Genomic DNA, 22046 nt, shown 5'->3' with positions numbered 1-22046 from the left:
AGATCATCGGGAGCAAAGCTCTGCCCCTGTCCTATTGTGGCATCAGGGATTAACCCTCTGCAGAAACCCAAAGATACTCCAGGGATGGACACGGTTCTAAACACCCAGGGGATGGGCTGGGCTCTTGGAGGGAGGATTCATTAGGGGGCTGTTCCCTAGCAGTCATTTCTCTTGCTTTCCACAATTACCTACCAGCTTTGGGGTTAATTATCTCATCCTGAATATGCAGGCCCCATCCACCAACCAGCTGGATGTTCCCTGCTCAGATGATCAGCAGTGATGCTGATATATCATTTGGCATTGGTAGGAATCAGAGTTAAAACCAAGGAAGACATGCCACAGGGCTGTTGATTCAGGCTGTCAGCAGGCTCAGGGAGAAGGCACTGCATTGTGGTCACATTGGGAAGGGCAAATTCCCCCTAATTCAGGGATTTAAGCATCTTCCTGATTCACCCCTATCTGCATCTGTGAGGTCCTAGATTGATAGCTCCATTGTGCAGTTAACTGGTGAATGAGGTTTGTTAACTCTGAACCCTACTGACTGTAACTGAAATATCTCCAGCCTGGAAAACTTCCAGGCAGCTTTGCAGCTCCACGGCAAAATTATTTGCTTCTGGGAGGATTCCAGATCTCTGAATTCTTGCAAGTGTATCTCCTTGCTTCAATAAACATTTGTGAAAGTATCAGAGGGGTAGCCGTGTTAGTCTGAATCTGTAAAACGCAACAGAGGGTCCTATGGCACCTTTGAGACTAACAGAAGTACTGGGAGCATAAGCTTTCGTGGGTAAGAACCTCACTTCTTCAGAAAGCATTGTCATTCTTCTAACCTCAGTGGGGGGGGACCCAGATGTAGAGTAGAAATAAGTGGCCACAATACACGCTTGTGAACATTTAGGGGAGCTCTGGGCTAGAGGGGAGCAAGGCATGGTGTCATGGAGTGTGGGGGAGTCAGGGCCCTGCACCTCCCACTTCCTGCGATTCACCGTGACCTTCAGCCAGCCAGTAAAACAGAAGGTTTATTAGACAACAGGAACACAGTCCAAAACAGAGTTTGTAGGTACAGGAACCAGGACCCCTCAGCCAGGTCCCTCTTGGGGGGTAGGGAGCCCAGACCCCGGTTCTGGGCCTCCCTCCTTTTCCCCAGCCAGCTCCAAACTGAAAACCCCGTCTCCCCCAGCCACACCTCCTGGCTCCTCCTCCAGCCTTTGTCCAGTTTCCTGGGCAGAAGGTGTCAAATGGCCCCAACCCCCTCCTGGGCTCAGGTTACGTGCTCAAGTATCATCCCTCAAGTGAAGTCACAGCCTGATATCCCACCACCCTCAGTATTCATGCAGACAGTAAAGTAGTAAAACTCCCATGCAACATTCCCAGGTTAATACTCCCTACTCCGTCACACACGGCAAGACAGGGGAGCTAGACAGCTGGATGAATTTGCCGCAACGGCGAATTTGCTGCAACGGTGAATCGAATGTAATGTGGCTAACGCCAGCCAATGGGATGGGCTTCTGTCGGGGACAGAGTGGGGTGGGTGGGGAAGAGATACAGGGACATGGGCAGTGTTCTAAGGGGGGCATTAGTATCCCACAGCAGATAGTTGCAAGACACTGCTATTGCCAAGGGATCCAGGAGGGGATAGGAGGAATTTTCCCTCTAAGGGGATTCAGCTCTGATCTGGCCCTAGAGCAGGGGGGTTGGCTGGCTCAGAGGACTGGGGAATGGGACATGGAGCATTTCCCCTCTAGGGGGCGCTGGTTCTGATCTGGCCTCATGACATGGCTGGCTCAAAGGGGCTGGGGAATTAGAATAATAGTTGTCCTCTAATGGTGCAGCTCTGATGCCTTCCAGCAGATGGTAGCCTGGATCTGTACAGCCCCCAACCGGTTGATCTGCTAAATCAGGGCTGGGCAAACTACAGCCCGCAGGCCTTGTCTGACCCATCAGACCTTTTAATCCGGCCCTCGAGCTCCTTCTGGGGAGCAGGGTCGGGGGCTTTCCGCACAGCTTCCAGAAGAAGCAGCATCTCCCCCTCCGGCTCCTACATGTAGGGGCAGCCAGGTGGCGCTGCACACCCTAAGTGTCGGCCCTCAGAGCTCCCATTGGCTGGGAACCCTGGCCAATGGGAGCTGCAGGGGCTGCACCTGTGGATGGGGAAAAGTGCAGAGCCACCTTGCCAGGCATCCGCATAGGAGCTGGAGAGGGGACATGCTGCTGTTTCTGGGAGCTGCTTGAGGTAAGTGCCACCAGCTGCCTGCCCCCCTCCCCTCCCGGGCCCCAACCCCCTGCCCCAGCCCCGATCCCCCTCCCACCCTTGGAACTCTTCGGTCCCAGCCCGGAGCACCCTCCTGTACCCCAAACCCCTCATCCCCAGCCCCACCCCAGAGCCCGCACCCCAAGCCAGAGCCCTCATCCCCTCCTGTACCACAACCCCGAATTTCATGAGTATTCATGGCCCGCCATACAATTTCCATATGTGGCCCTCAGACCAAAATGTTTGCCCACCCCTGAGCTAAATGCATCCTGCAGGTCAGTTCTGACAGTGCAGGGAAGGGGTTAGCAGGGGGTGGGGAGCGGCTCTGAGTTCCTGACCTGTCCCGGGAATGAAGGCTGGGATCACTGTGCCCAGCCTGAGAGATGGGGCAGCTCCGGAGAGTCGGTGGGAGTGCAGTTGAGATGCATGGTGGATGGAAGAGGATCTTTCCATAGCCTCCTCCTGCCCCACCACACAGCCAGTGGCTTCAGAGCAAGCCCCTTCAGGGTACATGGTCCTAGCGGGCACGGCCCACCTCCATCCTGCTGCCCCCTAACCCTCCCCCTACCCTGGTGCCTTCGCGCTGGGAGACGCAGAGCATAAATCAGCTACTTTCTGCAGTGCCCAGGGCAATACTATAAGTTGGCAGGGGGCAGCGGGCTGGGCACAAGTGGGAGCCCAATGGCTGGTGGAGGAGCAGAGACCAGGAAGCAGGGAAGATCAAGAACATGGAACACTTACGAGACACAAGGGTCAACACAGGCGTCTCGTAGCTTGAACCAGGGGCCAAGCGTGGTGGCTCATCCCCGAGCCCAGATCAGGAAACTGGGAGCCACAAAGGCCAGGCCAGGATGGGGCAGGGAGGCAGGAGATCCCAGTGCAGCATGGTCCCACCTGTAAGCTACCTCTGCTCCGAGGGAGGTGCAAACTGAGCCCAGGTCGGGAAACTGGGAGCCACGCGGCCCAGACCAGTACGGAGCTGGGACGTAGCCTATCCCAGAGCAGAACGCTTCTGCTGGGAAGCAGTCGGGTGGAATCATGGAGCAGAGGCCAGGAGAAAAGGGGGCCTGGGAGATGTGGCAGAACGGGGACGGGATTCCCGTAGCCCCTCCCCTAGAGTCATGGCCCCCCTGCCTGGCACATGTAGCCCCTGTGACTCAAGCTGTAGCAACGGGCAGCGCTAGAGATGCATGTCTGCGTTTCTAGAGGCAGGAAGAGCGGTTCTGACCACAGGCTTCCCCCCGCCCCCTTCACTGCAGCTGCTCGGCGCTGGGGCAGGGAGAGCGCCTGCAACGTCAGTGATGGGGGAGTGGGGGGAGACCCCAGAGCTCTATGCCACACCCCTGTCGTTTCAGTCAGAGCTGCGTCTCCATCCAAGTCAGGACCTTTCTCATCGGCCCTGCCAGCCCCGGGACAATCACACCCAGCAGGTGAGTGAATGGTGGGGGGGGAAATCTCTGGGCTCCCAGGTCGCTCCTGAAGCTGGGAACGGAACCCAGGAGTCCTGGATCTCAGGTCCTCCCCCCTCCCCCACTCTAACCCACTTGACTCCCCTCCAACAGCCAGGATGAGAACCCAGGTGTCCTGACTCCCACCCCCCTTCCCCCACAACATCAAGCCTTTCTCATTAGCACTAACTGGGGATGTAGAAAGTTTCACTCTGAGATCTGTCAAATTGTTTCTTTCTACCAGATGTATACCCCAGAGAAAGGAAGAGTTTAAGATGTGAAGAAGTTCTATCTATCTATCTATCTATCTATCTATCTATCTCCACACACCCTTCTCATCTATCTATCTATCTATCTATCTATCTATCTATCTATCTATCTATCTATCTATCCCCACACAACCTTCTCATCTATCTATCTATCTATCTATCTATCTATCTATCTATCTATCTATCTATCTATCCCCACACAACCTTATCTATCTATCTATCTATCTATCTATCTATCTATCTATCTATCTAATCGTCTTATATGATTCTGTTTATCACACTGAAAGGATCTTGAAAATTGACTGGCACCAGCAGCGCTGTGGGGTGGGGGGGGGACCCAGTTCTGTGATAGTAGGGGAAAGTGGCTTGGGATTGATGGGCACCAGCAGCGCTGTGGGGTGGGGGGGACCCCGTTCTGTGATAGTAGGGGAAAGTGGCTTGGGATTGATGGGCACCAGCAGCGCTGTGGGGTGGGGGGAGACCCAGTTCTGTGATAGTAGGGGAAAGTGGCTTGGGATTGATGGGCACCAGCAGAGCTGTGGGGTGGGGGGGGACCCAGTTCTGTGATAGTGGGGGAAAGTGGCTTGGGATTGATGGGCACCAGCAGCGCTGTGGGGTGGGGGGGACCCCGTTCTGTGATAGTAGGGGAAAGTGGCTTGGGATTGATGGGCACCAGCAGAGCTGTGGGGTGGGGGGGGACCCAGTTCTGTGATAGTGGGGGGAAGTGGCTTGGGATTGACGGGCACCAGCAGCGCTGTGGGGTGGGGGGGACCCCGTTCTGCATTAGCAGGGGGCTGCGGGTTGGGGTTGAAGGGTACCAGCTGAGCTGCTTGCGGGGAGCCCAGGGCAGGGCAAGCAGGGGACCGTGGGTCGAGATTCTGCTTTAATTTCCTTCCTTTCCATGGGTCAGAGCTCCCGCCCATGCGTGATGAGTGGAAACATACACACACAAGCTGGGGTGACATCCCACCCCCGCCCCTCTCCAGCTTCACTCTACATTTCTGTTTCATGTTCTGAGACATCCTGTGCCAGAGAGATTTTCACACCTTCAACCGTCAGCCCCTGCAACACACAAACAGCATGTCAGGGGCATAGTCCCACCCCCCGGTACAGAGTATGTGGAGGGGCAGGATACCGGGCTAGCTGGACCCATGGGTCTGATCTGGGCTGGCAGGGAGGGGGCAGAATACCGAGCTACATGGGACCATGGGTCTGATCCAGGGTGGCAGGGAGGTGGCAGGTTACCGGGATAGCTGGACCCCTGGGTCTAAAGTAACCGCAGTGCACCTAAAAGAAAAGGTGTTAACTCTGGATATAGGAGAAGCGCAAGGCACCAAAACTCCTAATTTCACTGGTATTTAGGCCCTGCTTTGAGGAGCCCAGTGTGGATGTAACTTTAACAGCATGTTAACCTGTGGAACTGCCAGCCACAGGATTGTTGTTAATGCAGAATCTGTCCCTGATTCTCCCTGCAGGGTCATTCAGAGACTGACATCCCCTCTCGACCATGCCCAGACCCAGCTCCTTCTCCTGCCTCCTCCTCCTCATTCTCCTTCCTAGGGTCTCCACCCATTGTCACACAGGCACAGCTGAGGAGTGCGAGGAGCACACGGCTTTCGTTCCTGGGCACAATCTCGCAGGAGAGGGCATCGACGTGACCACGCTGGGTAGGAAAGGGGCCTACTTGGTGGACAGCAGCCACTGGCAGCACCAGGATGGGACCTGCACCCTGTGCCAGAACTCGCTGCTGGAGGGGCAGCTGCAGAGGCTGCCGCTGGCCGCGGCGGACTGGAGGGAGAAGGTCTCGTGCCGCAGGAAGCTCTCCAGCACCGTGAAGGAGTCGGCCATGGGCGTGGTCCGCGCGGCGGGCGCCGTGGTACAGAATGACTGGAAGGTGGGGCTGGAGGTGGAGGTGAAGCCCAGCGCCAACACCCAGGTGACGCTGGCCGGCTCGCACTCCAAACTGGCAGAGTTCAGCACGGAGAAGTCTCAGCAAGACAAGTACAGCTTCACCAGCCACGAGGTGTCCTGCGCATACTATACGTAAGGGGCAGGGGAGGGGCGCAAGAGAGCGGGAGACTTGAGGTAGGGGTTAGCATGAAGATTAGCAGTTATGTGTTGGGTGCCGGTGAAGGTTGGGGGTGAGGGGGATGGTCAGGGGTTGATGCTGGTGAAGGATGGGGTGAGGTTGAAGGTCAGGGGTTGGGTACAGGGAAAGGCTGGGGTGAGGTTGAAGGTCAGGGCTTGGATACAGGTGAAGGCTGGGGGTGAGGTTGAAGGTCAGGGGTTGGTGCTGGTGAAGGCTGGGGCGAGGGGGAAGGTCAGGGGTTGGGTACAGGTGAAGGCTGGGGGTGAGGTTGAAGGTCAGGGGTTGGTGCTGGTGAAGGCTGGGGCGAGGGGGAAGGTCAGGGGTTGGGTACAGGTGAAGGCTAATATTGAGGGGCAAGGTCAGGGTCGATGCTGGTGAAGGCTGGGGGTGAGGTTGAAGGTCAGGGGTTGGTGCTGGTGAAGTCAGAGGGAGGTTGAAGGTCAGGGGTTGGTGCTGGTGAAGTCAGAGGGTGAGAAGCAAGGTCAGGGGTTGGTTGTTCCTGAAGGATGGGGGTGAGGGGGAAGGTCAGGGTGTGACAGCTTGGGTCACAGAGACTCCCTTGGGACGGCCACCTGATGTGCTGAGATGACTTCTGAACCCGTTTTCCCTGGGAGCTTGGGACTTCAATACCCTGTCTTGTTGAGCCAGACACATCTGGCCTGAACCATGTCCCCCAAAAACTGGAGACTTAACAGAAAGTAGCTTAAGAAGTGCTCCTGTCTCTAGCACCCAGACACCCAGCTCCCAATGGGATCCAAACCCTAAATATATTAGTTTTTCTCTGTATAAAGCTTATACAGGGTAAACTCATAAATTGTCTGCCCTCTATTACACTGATAGAGAGATATGCACAGCTGTTTGCTCCCCCAGGTATAAATTACTTGCTCTGGCTTAATTAAGAAGCAAAGAGTAATTTTATTAAATATAAAAGGTAGGATTTAAGTGGTTCCAAGTAATAACAGACAGAACAAAGTAAATTACCAATCAAAATAAAACAAAAACACGCAAGTCGAAGCCTAATAAAGTAGGAAACTAAATGCAGGTAAATCTCACCCTCAGAGATGTTCCAATAAGCTTATTTCACAGACTAGACTCCTTCCTAGTCTGGGTCCAGCAATCACTCACACCCCTGTAGTTACTGTCCTTTGTTCCAGGTTCTTTCAGGCATCTCTTTGGGGTGGAGAGGCCATCTTTTGAGCCACCTGAAGACAAAATAGAGGGGTTTCCAGGGCCTTTTATATTCTCTCTCTTGTGGGTGGAAACCCCTTTGTTCTTCTGTGCAAAATCACAACAACAAGATGGAGTCTGTAGCCACCTGGGCAAGCCACATGTCTATGGATGATTCAGCTTTTTCAGGCCGACGCCATTGTTCACATGTTAGTTTGAATGTTCCCAGGAAAGCTCCGATGTGGATTGGCGTCTCCCAAAGTCCATTGTTAGTTAAGTACTCCCAACTACTTGAATAACCCCTTCACACCGTGTTGACCAAATCTGCCTTATGTGCTTCCTACAGCAAACGCTTTAAATACAAGCACAGAGCCAACGCTCATAACTTCAGATATAAAACTGATCCATGCCTACGAATAGAATGAATATATTCAGTAGATCATAACCTTTGCAAAGATATGTTACATGGCATATCTAGCATAAAACATATTCCAGTTATGTCATATTTACACTCATAAGCATATTTCTATAAAGCATTATGGGGTGCAATGCCACACAGGGGTTGGGTGCGGGTGAAGTCTGGGGGTGAGGGTGAAAGTCAGGGGTTGGGTGCTGGTGAAGGCTTTGGGTGAGGTTGAAGGTCAGGGATTGGTGCTGGTGAAGGCTTAGGGTGAGCGGGAAGGTCAGGAGCTGGGTGCTGGTGAAGGCTGGGGTTGGGATGAAGGTCAGGGGTTGATGCCGGTGAAGGTTGGGAGTGAGGGGGAAGGTCAGCGGTTGGGTGCTGGTGAAGGCTGGGGTGAGGGGGAAGGTCATGGGGTGGGTACAGATGAAGGCTGGGGGTGCGGGAGAAGGTGAGCAATTGGGTCTTGGTGAAGGCTGATATTGAGGGGCAAGGTCAGGGTTGATGCTGGTGAAGGCTGGGGGTGAGGGAGAAGGTCAAGGGTTGGTGGTGGTGAAGGCTGGGGGTGAGGAGGAAGGTCAGGGTTAGGTGCGAGTGAAGGTTGGGGGTGAGGGTGAAGATCATTCATTGGTTGCTTGTGAAGTCTCAGCTGAGAGTGATTAGTAGAAGTTCCAAAGATTGATTCCCCTCACTATTGAAAACGTATACCTTATTTTCACTCTTAATTTGTGTAGCTTCAACCTCCAGCCATTGGACCTTGTTACATGATTATTACTCAAACCGTCTTGCTATTCACCTAACAACGCTGTCATGAACTTATGACATAAATGTGTGGATGTAGCAACAAAGAATTTACAAATACACATCAGCCTTGACCATCTTTAAGCATTTAAGGAATAGGAAGATTTTCAGCAGGAAACATAAGTGTTAGACCAATCTTCTGGAGAACATTTCCCAACCATCTATGTTCTCCTTCAAGCCAAACCAACAAAGATCGGTCCATGGTGCAAGCTTTTTAAAGGTTTTTATTTGAATAGGGACTTTCCTAGATTCCCTTGTGGGGTGGTTTGACACCACGTTTTTTCTTGCAAAGTTTCTGGTTAAAGAAATCTTCACTTTGAGGGGATCATTTGTGGCTCTCCGTAGCACAGTCAAGTTGCTGGCCAGTTTACCCAGGGAGCAAAAGACTTTTAGATCTACAATCTGCCATTGAGCATGTTTATGACCTGCACTTAAAGATTTATATCAATTCTCCTATGTAGCGCACGAACCCGCAAAGTACCAGCCAGCCGGCCCTTTGAAGCAAGCGGGCCTCGGTTTTGTCCATTATTTAGCAGCTAGCCCTCAGTTGATGAGCTAACAAGATCAGAGCTAGTTAGTAAAACCTTGTGGGTGTCCTGGGGCTTGATTAGGAGGACTGACCCCACCTGTGGTGGTGAAACAGGGAGGACGCTACTTAAACAGAGCTGGGAACCTAGTGGAAGGAGAGACCCACGATAGAGGAACAAGGGTGAGTTCCTGATGAGGAGGAAGATCCAGTTGTTTGGAACTGGCAGTGGCCAGAAAGCAGAGCTGTAGGAACAGGGTTACCTCCTGGAGAGGAGAGGAGAGGAGCCCTGAGCCAGGGGTGATGAGAACCCAGATGTGACAGGAGCTTATGAAAGCCAGAAGGTTAGTTTAAGCGGTACTTGGACACCCAGCAGGTAAAAGTCCAGTGTGGGTCAGTACCCAGACAAGGAGGATGAACTGAGGTTGACCCCTAGAGCCGAACCCTGCCAGGGGACTTGGCCGGAGAGTTGAGACACAGAAGACGCAGCGAGGCTGTCTGGGGAAGAGACCATCTGGGATATATCACTGCGGCTGAGACAGTAGCCCCCAGAGGCAAAGTCCCTTGCAACGCCATGCCCAGTCGTGAGGGGGTACCCTCAAGGTGAGGGCACACGTTTGCAAAAATTTACTTACTTCTTTCACAACGTAGACTAACAGCAAATAGTCTAAGATGTCAGTAACCGCTAGGAAAGGGATAGCTAATAAAACAGAAAATATCCCAGTGCCACTATATAAATCCATGGTACGCCCATCCTTTGAATGCTGTGTGCAGTTGTGGTTGCCGCATCTCATAAAAGATTTCTTACAAACGGAAAAGGTCCAGAGGTATGGAACAGCTTCCATAGGAGGAGAGATTAGAAAGATTGTTCAGCTCAGAAAAGAGATGACTGAAGGGGGACATGGCAGAGGTCTATAAAATCACGACTGGTGTGGAGAAAGTGAATGGGGAAGGGTTATTTACTCCTTCTCATAACACAAGAACCAGGGGTCACCTGAGAAAATTAATAGGCAGCAGGTTTCAAACAAACAAAAGGAAATACTGTACTTCTTCACACAACGCACAGTCAACCTGTGGACCTCATGGCCAGGGGATGTTGTGAAGGCCAAAAATATAACAGCATTCAAAATATATTAGATAAGTTCATGGAGGGTAGGTCCATCCGTGGTTATTAGCCAAGATGGGCAGGGACACAACCCCATGCTCTGGGTGTCCCTAAACCTCCAGCTGCAAGAAGCTGGGACTAGACGACCAGGGATGGATCACTCAAAATTGCCCTGTTCATTCTCTCTGGGGCACCTGGCATTGGCCACTGTCAGAAGACAGGATACTGGGCTAGATGGACGTCTGGTCTGACCCAGTATGACTAGTCTTATGTTCTTAATGTTATACGCTGCATAGGGCTGTTTTATGGCCAACGGTGTTATCTAGTTTGGCATATGAGGTCTGTAATGTTGACAGAAGACAGAATTCCTCCTAGGCGTTGGTTTAGACAGCTTAAATCTTTCATATAAGGAAATAAATGGTGTAACCGGTTGGCTCTGGGGCAAACCAACCCAGAGAAAAGCAGGGTTCTCTGGCGGAGATCAGGAGGGTGGTCCTATAATGAGAAGCAGGAGGTCACAACAAGAGGGAGAATGTTCAGATTCTGGGTTGGTAGGGCCTGGGAAGAGGAGGAGAAAATTTGGTTGTGTGGACTTCTGCATGGACTTGAAACTTTATTTTGAATGTTTATTCATTGATTGAAGCCCAACCGGAGAAGGGATAGGAATGGACAGAGGTGGTCGTTGAGTTTCTTGAACAGTCCAAGAGGGGAAACCGAGTCAGGCTGCCTGGAGCATGATCGTAGGCCGGGGGGGGGTGGGGGAAGAGGACATTACAAGAAATGATATCACAAGCGCATAATATACATTATTATGTTTTCCAAGCGTCCTGTGTAACCCGTGTAAAAATAATTGAATCTCATGTCAGTTCAGTAAAGGTGCAGGCAAGATATAAGACTAAACTACCATGGGAAGCAAACCTTTGGTCATGAGCTCTTCAGTCTAGCAGAGAAAGGTCTAACATCATCCTGTGGCTGGAAGTTGAAGCTAGACAAATTCAGATGGGAAATAAGGTGTGAATTTGTAACAGTGACAGGATTAATCACTGGAACGATTTACCGAGGGCTGTGGTGGATTCGCCAACATGGCCAATTTTTAAATCGAGATGGATGTTTTTTCTTAGAAGACCTGTTCTCGTTCGAACGGGAATTAATTCAGGGCAGGTCTCTGGCCTGTGTTATCCAGGAGGTCGGACTAGCTGACCAGAACGGTTCCTTCTGGATTTAGAGTCTGTGGATCTATAACACTGAGCTCTACCCCTACAAGACGCCAATGTCCGACGGTACGTCACATGGTGGCCATTTCTCTCGCACAGGTTCCGCGTTACCCACAAACCTCCGCTCACCAGCCATTTCACCCGAGCCTTGAGGGACCTCCCGGAGGATTACACCCGCAGCTCGCGTCTCGAGTACCGTCAGTTGATCAACACGTACGGCACCCACTACGTGTCCCAGCTGCAGCTGGGGGGCCGGGTGCGGGATGTGACGGCTGTGAGGGTCTGCGAGGCGGCACTGGATGGGGTGACGGCTGATGAGGTCAAGGACTGTCTGAGCCTGGAGGCCTCGGTCAGCATCGGGGCCGGGAAGGGCAAGGCCGAGGCGGCCTTCAGCCAGTGTGAGGAGCAGAAGAAGAAGCAGAACTTCAAGCGGAGCTTCCACGAGACCTACAGCGAGCGTCACACTGAGGTGACGGGCGGCAACAACCACGCCGACCTGCTGTTCTCTGAGGGGCAGGACGCCGAGCTTTTCTCAGCCTGGATGGAGAGCCTCAAAGCCAGCCCCGGCCTGGTGTCCTACTCGCTACGCCCCATCCACAACTTGGTGGGGCAGGACAACCCCAAGCGGGAGGCGCTGAGGCAGGCGGTGAGCGAGTACATCGCCGAGAGGGCCCTGTGGAGGAATTGCACCCACAGCTGCCCGCCGGGGACCCGGCGCAGCGCCCACGACCCCTGCTCCTGCGTCTGCCCCGGGGACGGTTCCACCAACACCATGTGCTGCTCACGGGAGCGAGGCCAGGGGAAGCTGACGGTGACGGTGGAGCGGGCCAGCGGCCTGTGGGGCGACTACACCAGCCACACCGATGCCTATGTCAAGGTCTTCTTCCAGGACCGGGAGGTGCGGACGACAACCGTGTGGAACACCAACAACCCGGTCTGGGGCGTCCACCTGGACCTGGGGCACGTGCGGGTGGCGGAGACCAGCCAGCTCCGCCTCCAAGTCTGGGACGAGGACAACAAGTACGACGACGACCTACTGGGGACGTGCGACGAGCCGCTGCGCTCTGGAGAGGGTCGCCACCAGGTCTGCTACCTGAACCACGGCCGGCTGGACTTCCGGTACAGCCTGGTGTGTGGTCCCAGCCTGGGCGGGCCCCACTGCTTGGACTACGTCCCCCAGGGCCCCGGGAACTACAAGGCAGCCCAGGATTAGCTCAGAGGGACCTTCCAGGACAAGCAATTCGCCCCACCTCGCCCCCGCAGCCAGGGGTCTTTCCTCTCCCCCAGGGGCCGTCTGCTGTGACCTCATTTCGCCAGCAGCTGGGTGGGCTCTGTCTCACGGGGGGTGATGGGGCTCAGGGGGTAGCAATGGAGGGGTGAGAGCATGAGCTTCCCACAACATAAAGAAAATGGAGAGCTGACTCAGCTGCCCTGGTGTCTCGTTGTGCGGATACCCCTCTGCCCCTGCCCTAGCACTGGGCCCTCAGCCCCCCACTGACCCCCGAGACCCTCTGCCCCCTATTCTACTCCCAGTGCCCCTCCCTTGTTTCTTCCCCCACTCCCTACTGGCCCTCCCACCCCACCAACGACAAATTCCTTCCTGAACCCCCAATCCCAGCCCACACATGGGGGGCAAGGAGACAGGTTTGCACCCCCCCAATCCCAGCACACATAGGGGTGGGGGGGCTTGGGTCCCCCCAGTTCTTGGCACACACATGGGGGTGGGGGGGACTTGTGTCCCCCAGTTCTTGGCACACACATGGGGATGGGGCAGCTTGGGTCCCCCAGTTCTTGGCACACACATGGGGATGGGGCGGCTTGGGTCCCCCCAGTTCTTGGCACACACCGGGGGGGGGGGGCTCGGGTCCCCCTAGTTCTTGGCACACACATGGGGGCAGGGGAGGCTTGGGTCCCCCCAGTTCTTGGCACACACCAGGGTGGGGGGGCTCGGGTCTCCCCAGTTCTTGGCACACACATGGGGGCAGGGGAGGCTTGGGTCCCCCCAGTTCTCGGCACACACATGGGGGCAGGGGAGGCTTGGGTCCCCCCAGTTCTTGGCACACACATGGGGGCAGGGGAGGCTTGGGTCCCCCCAGTTCTTGGCACACACATGGGGGCAGGGGAGGCTTGGGTCCCCCCAGTTCTTGGCACACACATGGGGGCAGGGGAGGCTTGGGTCCCCCCCAGTTCTTGGCACACACATGGGGGCAGGGGAGGCTTGGGTCCCCCCAGTTCTTGGCACACACCGGGGTGGGAGGGGACTTGGGTCCCCCAGTTCTTGGCACACACATGGGGGCAGGGGAGGCTTGGGTCCCCCCAGTTCTTGGCACACACATGGGGGCAGGGGAGGCTTGGGTCCCCCCAGTTCTTGGCACACACACGGAGGCAGGGAGAGGGGCTCAGCTGCCCCCAGAGCCTGCCACAAGCACGTGTAGGGCGGGCTCAGTCCCCCCCAATCTTGGCTCAGCCAGGGGGAGATGGGGGGAGGCCAGGATAAGGGCTCAGAACCGCCCCATGTCTAAACCCTCCCACTCCCCCTACCCCATCCCAGTGTCCCCGGCCCCACCCACGTCTGTCCTGAGGCCCACCCCCGCCCCTCCACATAGCCCCGCCCCTCGCCTTGGCCCCGCCCCCTCCCCTGGGGGTGGCTTCGCCAAGTGTCATTCACTTTCTTTTCTTCCTCCCCCCGGGCCCGCCCGCTGACGTTACCCCGAAATAAAATTCAAGCCTTTGGCTGAAGCAGCCGCGAGTCAGATGCTTTGGTGTCATGCTTGGATTTCTGCCAGCCGCCAGGCTGGAACTTCCCCTGCCTGGGTCTAGGGCACGGGCCACAGCAGTGCCCACAGCCTGGCTCCCCAGCAAGTCCTTGGTTTTCAATAGAACCCAGGAGTCCTGGCTCCCAGCCCCCCCTGCTCTAACCACTAGACCCCACTCCCCTCCCAGAGCTGGGGAGAGAACCCAGGAGTCCTGTCTCCCAGCCCCCCCGCTCTAATCACTCAACCCCACTCCCCTCCCAGAGCTGGGGAGAGAACCCAGGAGTCCTGTCTCCCAGCCCCCCCGCTCTAATCACTCAACCCCACTCCCCTCCCACAGCTGGGGAGAGAACCCAGGAGTCCTGTCTCCCATCCCCCCCCCCCCCCCCCCCCGCTCTAACCACTAGACCCCACTCCCCTCCCAGAGCTGGGGAGAGAACCCAGGAGTCCTGTATCCCAGCCCCCCCGCTCTAATCACTCAACCCCACTCCCCTCCCACAGCTGGGGAGAGAACCCAGGAGTCCTGGCTCCCAGCCCCTAGACCCCACTTTGGATTGACACTGGGATCAGGGAGATCAGGATCCTACCCTCTCCCTCCAGCCATCTCCCCCTCGCTCCAGTCCAGGGAAAGTCCCTCTTTCTCCCCAATTGCTAAGCCCAGCGGTGACATCTGTGCCTGGCATGGGTGGAGCGGCCCCTGGAAACTCCGCGGCTCCAGTACAGGTTGGAGCGGGCAGCTCCGGGAGTCACTCGGCACCGGGAGCCGCGGGGAGAGGCAGCAGCCAGTGGCCAGGGAACGTGCCCCGATCCCCAGCCGGGAGCCCTACGCTTTGCTCACCCAGGTAACCTGGGGGCAGGGAGCCCGGGGGGACGGATGGGCAGGGGGGCCAGAGCTGGCTGGGGGGCAGGGGGCGGGAGTGGATGGTATGCAGGGGTCTCTGTAGGTGGGGGGGAGCACCGTACCTCAGTGCCCATGCTGGTGCTTCCCAGGGCTCTCTGGGTGGCTGTTTCCTGGTGCCCCGCCCCAGAGGTGGCTGCATCCCGGAGCTGGGCGAGCTGTCCCTGTGCGGTATTGTGTGTGCGACTATTATCCAGCTGGCCTGCCCCAGAGGTGGATGCATCCCAGAGCCAGGCAAGCCATCCCCATGCAGTGTTGTGTGTGCAGCTGTTCTCCAACTGCCCCACCCCAGAGGTGGCTGCATCCCAGTGCCGGGAGAGCCGTCCCTGTGTGGTGTTGTCTGTGCAGCTGTTATCCATATGCCCCACCCCAGAGCTGGCTGCATCTCAGTATCATGCGAGGGATCCTGGCACATACAGCAATTTAGGATGTAAGATGGGAAGGGAATTCAGGACAAGGGCGTCTGTCTGTCTGTCCCTGTTGCCGGGAATCAGGTGCTCTGTGTGTGTGTGTGTGAGAGAGAGAGCAATGACGCCCTCTAGTGGCTGCAGCTCACATGGGGGATTCAGTTCCGGGCATAGTGAGTGGAGACTCATCTTTGGGGAGCGGCAGGGGTGTGCACATGAATGCAGGTGCATGTCTGCATTGCCATCTGTTGGAGGGAATTTGAACTACCCACCCATGTGTCTCACGTCCCCTACGACACACAACTAAACCCAGGGCACCCTAGTGGACAGAATCAGAACTGCCAGCCTCTGTGTGTCATAGCCCCTATACTGTTCACACCCAGCAGCAATTCTCCTTTAGGTTCAGAGGGCAAGGTGGGGCAGGTTACAGCGTAGGTGTGTTGCAGATCTCTCATCTCAGATCCAGGGAGGGTTGTAACAGCATGGAGGCTGCTAGGATGTGATGTGCCTGTGGAACTGCCTGCCACTGGATTGTAGTTAATGGAGGCTCTCTCTGTTCTCTCCCTCCAGGGAGGCTCAGAGACCAGGTGAGGGATCCTATCACACTAGCCATGCCTAGATCTGGTGCCTTCATCCCTCTCCTCCTCCTCTTCCTTCTCCCGGGGGTCTCCCCCTACTGCTACACAGGCAAAGCTGAGGTGTGCAATGAGAATATGGCCTCTGTGCCTGCACACAACCTGGTGGGGGAGGGCATCGACATCACCACGCTGGAGTGGACAGGGGCCTCCGTAGTGGACACCAGCTTATGGCGCGGCCCAAACGGCACCTGCAGCCTGTGCCGGAACCCGCTGCAGGAGGGGCAGGTGCAGAGGGTGCCTCTGGCCGTGGTCGACTGGAGGGTCCACAGCTGGTGCAACCGGGACCTCAGCAGCTCGGTGGAAGAGTCAGCCGTGGACGTGGCCCGGGCAATAGCGTCGGATGTGAAAAATGACTGGAAGTTGGAGCTGGGGCTGCCGGATGAGTCCCCGGTCCTGGCCCTGGGGGGGTCCCAATCCCGGCTCGCTGGTTATGCCTACCAGAAGGAGCTGCATGACAAGTACATGTTCGTACGCCACGAGGTGTCCTGTGTGTATTACAGGTGAGAACCCCCTGCAGCGCCCCCTGCCGGGCCCCCCGCCCCGCTCCCCGCAGCACAGCGCCCCCTGCCGGGCCCCCCGCCCCGCTCCCCGCAGCACTGCGCCCCCTGCCGGGCCCCCCGCCCCGCTCCCCGCAGCACAGCGCCCCCTGCCGGGCCCCCCGCCCCGCTCCCCGCAGCACAGCGCCCCCTGCTGGCCCCCACCCCGCTCCCTGCAGCACAGCGCCCCCCAGCACTGCATTGAAGCGATAGGGTTAGCACTGACTGCTAGGGATGCCACAGAGTGGACACTGGGGAAGTGAGACCAGTTTGTTCAGGGGGAAGGTGTCAGGGATCTCTCTGGTTGGCTCCTAACTCCTCCCTCTTTCCCCTCTGACCAGGTTGAGGCTCCCCCAAGACCCCCCACTGACGCCCCACTTCTCCTGGGCCCTGAGCCGCCTCCCACCCAGCTACAACTCAGCTGCATACAGGCCCTTCCTGGCCACGTACGGCACCCACTACATTAGCCAGGCAGCACTGGGGGGGCGCGTGCGGCAGCTGACGACCGCCCAGACCTGCCGGGTGGTATTGGGCGGGCTGACGGTTTCCGACATCAAGCAGTGCCTGGCTTCACAGTTCTCCCTGAACCTGGGCTTGGGGTCACTTGCCTCAGACTCTGAGTGCCGTGAGGGGAGCAGCCACTGGCACAAGTGGCGCTCCCAGGCGGCCTACATGGAGCACCGCGCCGAGGTGACGGGCGGCCACGGCCACGCCAGCCTGCTCTTCTCCACCAAGCAAGACGCTGGGGTCTTCTCGGCTTGGATGGAGAGCCTCAAAACCAGCCCCAGCCTTGTCTCCTACTCCCTGATGCCCATCCACACCTTATTGGAGCCAGATGACCCCAGGCGGGAGGCGCTGAGGCAGGCAGTGAAGAAGTACGTGGCTGAACGGGGAAGGAGGAGGAGTTGCCCTCGTAGCTGCCCGGAGGGGGGCAAAACCTACTCCTGGGACCCCTGCAAATGCTACTGCTTTGCGAGCCCCCTCACCAACTCCATGTGCTGCTCACTCAAGCGGGGCATGGCCCGGCTGAAGGTCCGGGTGCTGTCGGCTGAAGACCTATGGGGGGACCCCACGTCCGCCACCGACGCCTATGTCAGGTTCTTGTTCCAAGGCCGGCGGCTGCAGACGGGCCACATTGAGGAAGATAACAACCCCGTTTGGTTCAAAGACCTGGACTTTGGGCCGGTGACGCTGCCGGCGCTGCCCAAAATGGAAATGGAGGTGTGGGACAGTGACCTGTGGGAGGATGACCTCCTGGGCCGCTGCTACACCTACCTCGAGGTTGGCAGGGATGTCAGATACACCTGCCACCTCGCACACGGCCACTTGAAGTTTTCCTACACGCTGGAATGTGGGCCCAACCTGGGGGGCAACAACTGCCATGAGTACGTGCCTGCAAGAGGCTGAGGGGAGAGAACCCAGGAGTCCTGGCTCCCAGCCCCCTGCTCTAACCCACCAGACCCCACTCCCCTCCCAGAGCTGGGGAGAGAACCCAGGAGTCCTGTTTCCCAGCCCCCCCTGCTCCAACCCACTAACCCCCACTCCCCTCCCAGAGCTGAGGATAGAACCCAGGAGTCCTGGCTCCCAGCCCCCCCTGCTTTAACCCACTACCCTCCTCTCCTCTACAAGAGCTGGGATCCGAAACCAGGGGTCCCAGCTCCAAGTCTCAGGAGGAAAAAAAAAGGCGGTGCTGTCTTTGAAATCGGGCCCGAAACAAGCCCAACCCATCTCAGAGGGAGAGGGGTGTGTGTCTGGGGGTGGGGGAAGGGAGGGTATACAAATTCCATTGGTTTTTTTTTAGTACTTCTAGTTTTGCTGCCTACAACATGAAGTTACACATTAAAAATAATAACCGTGCGTGGACTTCCATTATGAAGAAAAGAGGTCATCCTCTCACTCGCCCCCCTCCATGGTCTCCGTTGCCTCGTGGGACATTCCCGTGTGGCACCGTGAAAGCATCTTCCGGTGCAGGACAAGAACATGGAGCAAAGGATGCAGCGAGTGGGCGGGATTTTCGTAATTGAACGGGAGCAGGGAGCGGAGGCTTCTCAAATTCGGATGATGGGCATCAGTCACCAAAACCGCGCCCACCACCGTTTTTAAAGTACAACTTGTAGGGTGACCAGATGTCCCTATTTTATAGGGACAGGCCCAAGATTCAGGGCTTTTTCTTATATAGTAACCCCCTCCTCCATCCTGACTTTTCCCATTCGCTATCGGGTCACCCTGTGCTTTGTGCTGAAGTCCCCTAGTACACAAACGAAAGAAGCTACCTCCAAATAAAACAAGCTCCCAGCCTCCCACAGCACGCCGCTCTCAAAAAATGAAAGCAAAGCCCAATTCCACTTATTAGAGGTGGACTTGACCACATCTGGTCCCCTCTGGTACCTCCTCCCAGGAACACCCTCCCCGGCACTCCTGGGGCCCCCGCACGCTGCTGCTCTGGCGCCGCCCTGGTGGCAGGGAATCTCCCAACCAGGCTTAATCCTTGTCAAGTATTAAACTAGGGGGTCGCACCCTTCGGTGCTGCTGGTGTTTGAGCTCTCTGTGCCCCCCTCCCTGCAACTCCTCCCCCCCATTCCCAGGGGCTCTGTGTGCTCCCCGTCTTCTCCCCATGCTGGGGAATCTGTGGGCCCCCCCCATTCCCCAAGCCTCATGCTGGTGGCTCTGAGGGTCCCCATTCCCCCTCCCCCCATGCCAGGGGCTCTATCACCCCCCATTGTCCCCCTCCCTCATGGTCTATGGACCTCCATTGGCCCCTCCCCCCATAGCAGGGGCTCTGTAAGCCCCCCGTTCCACTTCCCACTATACCAAGGGCTCTGTGTGCCCCCCATTGCCCCCTTCTTATGTCTTTTCTTCCTACCACAGAGCTCCATTGACATTTTAAATGCCATAGGGACACAGGGGAAGAGATGACTGGGCCCTTCTGAGATGCTGGCTGGGTTAATTTGGTTCCAGGGTGGGGCACTGACTGACTCTAGTGGGGTGGGGAAAGGGATCTTTCCCCTCTAGGGGGCGCCGGCTCCTATCTTAACCCAACAGCCACACGCCATTCCCCATCCAGGGATCAGTGAGATGCAGCTGCCTCTGGGGTGGAGCAGAGGGGACCTGTCAGGGCGTGGCCATTTCCTACCCATTTCAAAGGGGACCACACAGTCCACATCAAAGCCCCCAGCTATGCGTGGGGCCTGGGCTGGGCTGCAGATGCAGGCAGGATGCTGCGGCCTCTGGGGCCTGACTCTTTGTGGCCACATGACTCACAGGCTGCCGGTAAACTCGTGAGCAGAGGCAGCGCCAGGATGTGGCCAGAAGCCCCCTCTTCCCCAGCAGACAGCCCTCCGCAGCTCCCGCCCCGCCCAGTGGGGCGCGTGAGAATCGAGACCACAGAGGTCAGCACAGCTTTGGGGGCAGAGCAATGAGCATCAGCTGGATTGTTTTACAGCTGGGGAAATTGAGTCACGGAGAGGGCGGGGGTAAGCCGAGCAGCGAGCTGGGGATAGAACCCAGGGGTCCTGGCTTCCAGTCCCATCCCCACCCCCCAACTCTAGCCTCTGGACCACACTCCCCTCCCAGAGCCCAGGATGGAACCCAGGAGTCCTGTTTACTAGCCCCCCCCCCCTTCCCCCAACCCACCAGAGCCTACTCCCCTCCCAGAGCCCAGGACAGAACTCTAGTGGGTAAAACCTGTGTGGCTTGTGCGACAGACACAGAAGAAGGAAGAACAGGAGTACTTGTGGCACCTTAGAGACTAACAAATTTATTAGAGCATAAGCTTTCGTGGACTACAGCCCACTTCTTCGGATGCATAAAAAGAAGGAAGGACACTGGGAGCTTTTGCAATGGAAACTAGGCCATGGAGACCTTTAGTGTGCCAGTAAGCCCTCCTCCCTTTCCCAGCTGCAGCCCCAGAGCTGCGGGGCTGGTTGGGAACGGGACATGTGGCCTTTCTCCTCTAGGAGGCGCCAGCTCCACTCCGGCCCTAGGGCACGGGACAGGCTGGCTCAGATGGGTGGGGAATGGGATCTAGGGGGCGCTTTCTGCTCCAGCCCCAGTTTGGGGGTGGGTGGAACTTTATCTTGATGAGGACTGAGGTGGGGTTCTAGCTGAAACGAATTGTCCTCTGGGGACGGGGGTGGAGTTGCTGGTTTGTTGCTGCTGTGAAAGGCCGATCCTGTCTCCCAGGAGACCCTACAAGACCAACACACACAAACAGGGAGAGAAAAGACCAGCAGAGAGAGAGAAAAACTCAGCGGCTTTCACTGGCGTTGACCCTCCCTTGTAGCCTCACAGCTGGAGAAACACGGCCCCAAGAATAGGCACCCATGGGGAAAAATGGGGGGTGCTGAACACCCACCAGCAGCTCCCCAATCAGCACCTCCCATCCCTCCCCATGCCTCTCATCAGCTGCGATCAACTGTTTTGCAGCGTGCAGGAGGCACTGGGACGGAGGAGCGAGGGTGTGATGCACTTGGGGGAGGGGACAGAATGAGGTGGGAAGATGCAGGGCGGGGTGGGTCCTTGGGGGAAGGGGTAGAGTGGAGGCGAGGCCTGGGGCAGAGCTGGAGGTCGAGCACCTGTGGCCCCAGGTCCAAGTCAGCGCTTGTGGCCCCAGGCCCTAGGCCCTCCTCTGCTCAGTCACTTCAAGATGTAGCAAACTTGTCTCAGTGACAGGCCTGTTTCAGGGCTGCCAGTTTGGGATGGCTGTATTCCTGAAGGTTTCATCGCATGAATGACAGATTAATCGTCAATTCCTGGAGACTCCAGGCCAATCCTGGAGGGTTGGCAAACATGGCCATTTCGGGTGTTGCAAAAGATGCAGCCTGGGCTAACTGAGCCGGACTCTTCTCAGAGAGAGGTGAAAAGACCGAGAGAAAGAGGGGAGAGAAGAAAGAAGAGGGGGAAGGAAAAGACGAGCACAAGAAAGGAGGTAGGAGCAGGAACTCCACGTCTCACCGGACCGTGTTTGGGATTTAGCCGGAGCCAGCAGAGGTGGCAACATCACCTGGGTCCCCATATCTGGCCTGATCCCAGCTCAGCTCCAAGGCCCAGGCCACTGAAGGCCCAATGACGTCATGGTGGAGCCCAGGAGATGGTGCCGATGGCTCCCATCTGTCCACCCGGCTCCCTTCATCCCCACCCCCATGTGCCCCCTGAAACGGGCAGTGGCCGGAATACCCCTCCCCTCCTGCTTTTGTCCACCAATCAGGATTGTTTTATTTTTCAAAACCCTCAAAGCATTTTATTTGACCAAACATGATATTTTTTATGTGCTTTCACTTTGCCAAAAAATTGAAATTTTGGTGGTGGGGGGGGGGGGGTTTAAGCCAAAATGAAATCCCCCCCCCCCCAGTTTTTGGCATCGCTCCAAGTCATTCAGTTTGAGGAGGATTTGGTGCAGGGAAGGACCGAGGGGCTACAGCGGATCACAAATTGAATGAGTCAAGAGTCGGATGCAGTTGCAGAAAAGGCGTTAGGAAAGATGTGGACACACTAGAGAGAGTCCAGAGGAGAGCAACAAAAATGAGAAAAGATTTAGAAAACCTGTGA

The 22046-nt window shown here is 56.6% G+C and overlaps 2 protein-coding genes across 3 annotated transcripts; both read left to right on the top strand.

The window, feature by feature from the left end:
• The first annotated feature begins 3615 nt into the window (after positions 1 to 3615).
• On the top strand, positions 3616 to 12582 carry LOC128836218 (perforin-1-like). The gene is made up of 3 exons (XM_054026273.1): positions 3616 to 3678; positions 5441 to 6008; positions 11367 to 12582. The coding sequence occupies exons 2-3, from the start codon at positions 5473 to 5475 to the stop codon at positions 12478 to 12480; spliced, it is 1650 nt and encodes a 549-aa protein (XP_053882248.1). The 5' UTR covers positions 3616 to 3678; positions 5441 to 5472; the 3' UTR covers positions 12481 to 12582.
• Positions 12583 to 14566: 1984 nt separating this feature from the next.
• Positions 14567 to 18601, top strand: LOC128836219 (perforin-1-like). Of its 2 annotated transcripts, none has more exons than XM_054026276.1 (3): positions 14567 to 14862; positions 16013 to 16463; positions 16841 to 18601. In XM_054026276.1, the coding sequence occupies exons 2-3, from the start codon at positions 16039 to 16041 to the stop codon at positions 17904 to 17906; spliced, it is 1491 nt and encodes a 496-aa protein (XP_053882251.1). In that variant the 5' UTR covers positions 14567 to 14862; positions 16013 to 16038; the 3' UTR covers positions 17907 to 18601. The 2 variants fall into 2 exon arrangements, with proteins under 2 accessions (XP_053882251.1, XP_053882250.1); XM_054026275.1 differs by having other exon boundaries at positions 15896 to 16463.
• Positions 18602 to 22046: the final 3445 nt, after the last annotated feature.

The sequence above is a fragment of the Malaclemys terrapin genome, chromosome 4 (assembly GCF_027887155.1).
Source record: "Malaclemys terrapin pileata isolate rMalTer1 chromosome 4, rMalTer1.hap1, whole genome shotgun sequence".
In the NCBI taxonomy this organism is placed as follows: Eukaryota; Metazoa; Chordata; order Testudines; family Emydidae; genus Malaclemys; species Malaclemys terrapin.
This window is presented reverse-complemented; position numbering and strand designations above follow the sequence as displayed.